The 5,996-nt window shown below is 34.8% G+C and overlaps 2 protein-coding genes across 2 annotated transcripts in view; both read left to right on the top strand.

Moving 5' to 3' along the window:
* Positions 1-2,466, top strand: part of dcun1d1 (defective in cullin neddylation 1 domain containing 1) — a 14,307-nt gene extending 11,841 nt beyond the window's left edge. The window contains exons 3-4 of the mRNA XM_015403730.1: positions 1,841-1,937; positions 2,018-2,466. Coding sequence (XP_015259216.1) covers positions 1,841-1,937; positions 2,018-2,094 — 174 coding nt within the window. The 3' untranslated portion in view covers positions 2,095-2,466. The remainder of the gene's footprint in view (positions 1-1,840; positions 1,938-2,017) is intronic.
* Positions 2,467-3,808: 1,342 nt separating this feature from the next.
* Positions 3,809-5,996, top strand: part of ccdc39 (coiled-coil domain containing 39) — a 28,678-nt gene continuing 26,490 nt past the window's right edge. The window contains exon 1 of the mRNA XM_015403729.1: positions 3,809-3,972. Coding sequence (XP_015259215.1) covers positions 3,847-3,972 — 126 coding nt within the window. The 5' untranslated portion in view covers positions 3,809-3,846. The remainder of the gene's footprint in view (positions 3,973-5,996) is intronic.

Below are 5,996 nucleotides of genomic sequence, written 5' to 3'. Positions count from 1 at the left end.
CTGGAGATCTGGGAGGCTTCTTGCTGTCTGCTGACATTCAAATAATGAAGGTCTATGGTCTATGCAACCAAAGCCAACCACCAGTAGTAAACAAGAAGAAGAAGAAGCGAAGCAGCGTAGCCGGGTGTAGCAGAAAAAAAATCAGTTGTTGTGGAGAATTGTGTGGGTATGGCGAGTGGGAAAGAACAGGAGTTGGACGTGTATTTGTCCTCCTTTAGCCCCAGATTCCACATACTCCGTCAGCGCTCCGCTCACGTACGTCGTGCGGAGTAGGCTATTTGTCTGTCATGTAAATCAATGAGAGCTGTTCCACATCCTCCGCTCGTCACCGCCCACGTACGTCTTCTCCGTCCTTCCCCGTCAAAATACGGACCTGAGCTCTTTTTTGCTCCACTCCGTCAGTCCAGATCAAGACCCGCAATTGCAATCGCACCAAACAGGAAAAAGAATGTAGAGAAGACCCGGTTTTTCCAATTAAATTATAGTAAAAACAGATCGGTAACTAGAAATTAGAACATAATTCGTATATAATCCAAAAACTAAGAGCAATTAATTAAATAATTGGATGCAGACTATTGGTGCTTCAACACACCAGGAAGAAGCTGTGAGATTCTACAGCGCATCTCACAACTTTAAAAGAAAATTCTTATTGCAGGAATGGATGAAGAGATGATGAGTTTGGAAGCAGAGAACAAACATAGTGCATATAAACTATGTATGATCCTAGTTATCACTGTTACAAAAATCCACAACAGAAAGAATATATTTGGGCAGAATCTGAACATCTGCTGGATGATGATGTGGATTTTTTTTTAAATATGTCATATTAAATTAAACGTTCACAGGGTTTATACATGCGCGTTGTACTTTACAAGACATAGTAGATTTTCCTAACAATCATCATATACCGAACCGAAAACTGTAACCAGGAAACTGGAACCGAACCGAACCGGATTTTGTGAACCGTTCCACCCCTAATATATAAATATATATATATATATATATATCAAATAAATCCTTTGTTACTGTACTCAAGTGCACTTTTTAGGTATCTATACTTTACTCCATTACTTATTTTTCTTCCTACTTCTGACTTCTACTCATTACATTTTTACACAAGTATCAGTACTTTCTATTACATGTTTAAATCAAACGTTACTCGTTACTCTTGGCTTACCGAATCAATGAGGAGTATCACTTAGAGTAGTAGTGTCTGTATATCCATAATAATACTCATCCCTAATCAGATCTCTGATATAAGATGGATCTTGGTTATTTGGGGTTTTATTTGTAAGCAACTTATTGCGAAAATATTTTTTAAATTTGTGTCTTTTGCGAGACTCACTTTACCACCAGATTACTACGAGTGTAGCTGTGAGCCACTTATTTTTTGTTAATAATTAACAAAGTTTCTTATTTTTGTGGATAATCCAGCTTAGTTTATTCTACTTTATTGTTTGATATCTGTTTTGAGGTTATGTTTTTTTTTTTTTTTTGGTTATTTAGTTATGTTCCTTTGTTCCTGGTTAGTTCTGATAAATTTGGGTGAATTACTTTTTATAAATAGTGGGGTGGGCGTATGCTTTTTTTTTTATCAGCGCAAGAGAAGCATGGAGGAAATGTTTGTCCTTTTCTGTTTGTTTGCCTGAGGAGAAATAAACTAAGAAAACAGAAGGAGTTTAACTGGAAAATTTTTTCTTTGGCCTGCGTAAATTACTTGTCCGTGGTGCATCTGTAGCCTTTGTCGACCTTTTTTTTGTGTCATCAAGGCAGGTCATCAACAAAAAGAAAAAAAAAGTTTATTTCTTTATATTTGCTTATTTGTCTAATTTGATTACAGGAGCACCACAAAAAATCAATTCCCAAGGACACCTGGAATCTGTTACTAGACTTCAGCACCATGATCACTGACGACATGTCAAATTACGACGAAGAAGGTCAGTCAAACTGCTCCTCGCTTATAAAACTTCGACTGTTCTGCAAAGTCACACTTTCTGCTTTCGGTTTTCATCAACAGGAGCCTGGCCCGTCCTTCTTGATGACTTTGTAGAGTTTGCACGGCAGCACATTGGGACCAAAAGCACGGCGGTTTAAGGGTGGCAGAGTTTCACGACTGGATGGCCTGTGCAGAGCGCCACACGGTCATCATCATGCCTTTTAAACACTCAGGACTCAAATGTTTTACAGCGACTACGTAAACATGTCTGTACGTTCTGCTTGACTAGTTTGAGGACTTGGCCTGTAGTGCTGATATGTTAGAAGCCACCTGGAAAGGATCTTGACTCTTGTGTTTTTCTGGTAATGGTCGTCTTTAAAGGCGTGTGGATGTGATCTGGAAGTGTAATGTGAATTCATAGCTTTTTAAAAGGGATATTGTATTTTAATACAAATCTTTTTTTGCATCTATCATGATGTATTATGATGTGTGTCAGGCCAGTTTAAAACACTGGGATTTTTAAAACAGACTGGTTTAAACAGAATTGTTAAGGAAAAATAAAAGTTTCCATTTGCTTTAGTGTCTTTAATCTTTGTTTTTTGTTGTTTTTTAAGAGCTTTGGGTTTAGGATGTTTGCTTCATTATTTGTCCTTTCAAAATAAATTCTTGAAATATAAAACCTACAAGATTTACTCTGTGGATGTTGTCTTTTAAGATCAATAGATTCATTTAGAGGTGAAAAATATGGAATATCAAGACTGTTTCATTGTTCAGTATTAATTTAATTGAATTATGGTCTTTATTTCAGTTTGTTTTGGATGTTATTACAAGCTTACATATGTGTATGTATGAATGATAATGTCATTAATAAACAGAAGGTTATTGTCTAAGTTAAAGTCTAAGATTTAATTGTTCAAACAATTTAAACTGGTAATAAGGGTTACTACGGAGCCCCTAAAGGGACATCGAGGGGAAAAAAGAACTTTTGCGAGATCCTGCAATAGTTTTGCGAGATCCCGCAATAGTTTTGCAAGATCTCGCAAAAGTATTGCAGGATCTTGCAAAAGTATTGCGAGATCTCTCAAAAAATAAACTTTTGCGAGATCCCGCAAAACTTTTGGGAGATCTGGAAAAAAAGAAACTTTTGCGAGATCCCGCCATACTTTTGCGAGATCTTGCGAAACTATTGTGGGATCTCTCAAAAGTATTGCAAAATCTCGCAATACTTTTGCAAGATCCCGCAATAGTTTTGCAAGATCTTGCAATTGTCTTGATGCCAAAAAGAGCCCAACAGATTTTACTTTCACAAGTGGAGCAGTAGGGCTATCGGACATAGTGTTCCACTTTTTTATGCATATAAGTTGCTTTATTATAATTATGCAGGGAGTTTTACAGATAATATGGACACTGCAAACACTAATACTATAATTCTGAAATATAAAGTTTGAAAGTTGAATATCTCATAATTATGATTTTTTTATTTCATATTTATGATTATCAAACTCGAAATTATGACTTTGAAGCTCATAATTATGTCTTTCTATTTGGCATTTTTTACTTTGATGTAGCGGAAACGGGCTTTCATAAGTCTTCTTTGCATCTGTGTGCTTTAAAAAAATGTATCAACAAAGGATTCTTTATAACCCCCCCTCAGTTTAATGCTCTAACCCTCCTCAGAAGCTGCAGAGAAGAATCTCTGGAGCCTAACTCTTTGCTTGGAGCTGGTTTCCGGTCGCGCGCTGCCCTCTTGTGGCGACCGTTAACAAGCAGGTGCGGTTGCTACGGGCAACCATTAACCGCCTTTATCAACAAGAGAAAGGACTCTGCTCTTTTCTTGTTTCAGGACGTTTCAGAATTTTTTTATTTATTTTTTTTTTTTGTGGCTTTTTTTTTGTGAAGAAGGGCAGAAAATGGCGGCTTTTCACCTTCCTGGCATTGAGGACACCGAGCTAGAACTATTATTGAGTGAAATGGGCTGGGATCCTCGCTATGCTTCTCCTGCACTCGACCCTTACACCAAAGAGCTGATGGAGACGGTAACTCACATCAGCTACCCGGGCAGCGCTCATTCATGTCCAGTCTAGATGCTACATTCAGACCGTCACCGCTGGAAGCAGCAAAAAAACTTCTGTTGCTTCACTTTAATGCTCAGACTCGCTTTAGGAGCATCAAAGGAGCCGCGTCTGCTGGCAGAGAGCTGCTTTGCTGTACGCTATGGGGCGCCGTTTGTGCAGATAAGCAGTCAAAAACTAGGAGCAATATTTATGATTATTTAGCTTGTTTTAAGAGAAAATGCAGGCGGTTATTTATTTTTTCACCATGTCAGTCATTCATTTAAAAAACCTTACTTTGTCAAATAAATGTTTAGTTTGGAGCTAAAAATAAACTAAATATTTACTTTGCAAATTCAATAGTTAGCTCCAAACTAAATATTTAATTTGCAAACTGATTATTTAGTTTAGAGCTAAATATTTATTTTAAAACGAAATATTTAATTTGGAGCTAACTATTAAATTTGCAAAGTAAATATTTAGTTTGGAGTTAAATATTTATTTATCAAACGAAATATTTAACATGGAGCTAAATATTTAATTTGCAAACTGATTATTTAGTTTGGAGCTAAATATTTATTAAAACCTAAGTATTTAATTTGCAAACTAAATATTTAGCTTGGAGGTAAATATTTATCTAAAAACTAAATATTTAATTTGCAAACTTAATATTTAATTTGGAGCTAAATATTCATTTAAAACTAAATATTTAATTTGCAAACTAAATAATAAGCTTGGAGCTAAATATTTATTTATCAATCTAAAGATTTAATTTGGAGCTAAATATTTAATTTGCAAACTGATTATTTAGTTTGGAGGTAAATATTTATCTTAAAACTAAATATTTAGTTTGCAAACTTAATATTTAATTTGGAGCTAAATATTTATTTAAAAACTAAATATTTAATTTCCAAACTAAATATTTAATTTGCAAACTAGATATTTAGTTTGGAGTTAAATATTTATTTATCAATCTAAAGATTTAATTTGGAGCTAAATATTTAATTTGCAAACTGATTATTTAGTTTGGATCTAAATATTTATTTGAAACCTAAATATTTAATTACCAAACTAAATATTTATCTTGGAGCTAAATATTCAAATAAAAACTAAATACTTAATTTGCAAACTAGATATTTAGTTTGTAGTTAAATATTTATTTATCAAACTTAAGATTTAATTTGGAGCTAAATATTTATTTAAAAACGAAATCTTTAATTTGCAAACTATATATTTAGTCTTTAAATGTCTTTAAAGCACATTAACATGAATTTAAAACACTGTAGTCCAGATAAATGGAGGCAGAAGATGTCATTCAGTCATCAATGCACACATTCAGAAACACACAGGAGCTCTTTCAAGCTGGACACCTTTTCATTCACAACACCTGTCCCATCAACCAGGAATCAGAAATACTTTAATAATCCCAGGGAGAAATTACCCTTAGTTACATTACTCCATCTGTAATAGAGTGACTATAGGATCAAGTATATATAACACAATTTCATACAATATATATAATTAGGGGGTCCCCGCTCCATCTAACCATCAGTCTGGAAAACGTTAAAGATCCCTGGTCTAGTTAAAGATTTTAACAGTAACTGTTTTTTTTTTCTCATATGCAGTAAAATAAATATATTTTTCTTATTAAAATATAATACTGCTGAGTCTGTGGCCAAAAAATTAAGGTTGTTCTGAAAGTTTAGTCTGCAACAGACCGGCGAACCGTCCAGGGTGGACCCCGCCTCTTGCCCATTGACAACTGGAGATAGGCACCAGCACCCCTCGCGACCCCAGCAGGGACAAGTGTGTCAGAAAATGGACGAAAGTTTAAAGTGAATCCTTTCTAGTACTGAAACGATATAAAAAAACAAAACAAAACTGGAGAATGTGAGTTCGAAGAGAATTCTTTGCTCCATCTGTGTAATATTTTTGGCAAATGGCCGCATGATGGATTCTTACGGAGCCCCTCTGATGACATGGTCAAAAAAAATTTTTAATTGTGGCCA

This window comes from Cyprinodon variegatus, unplaced genomic scaffold (genome assembly GCF_000732505.1).
Source record: "Cyprinodon variegatus isolate N-32 unplaced genomic scaffold, C_variegatus-1.0 Scaffold1552, whole genome shotgun sequence".
Classification (NCBI taxonomy): Eukaryota; Metazoa; Chordata; class Actinopteri; order Cyprinodontiformes; family Cyprinodontidae; genus Cyprinodon; species Cyprinodon variegatus.
Note: the sequence above shows the minus strand (reverse complement) of the source record. Positions and strands in the feature narration are given on the sequence as shown.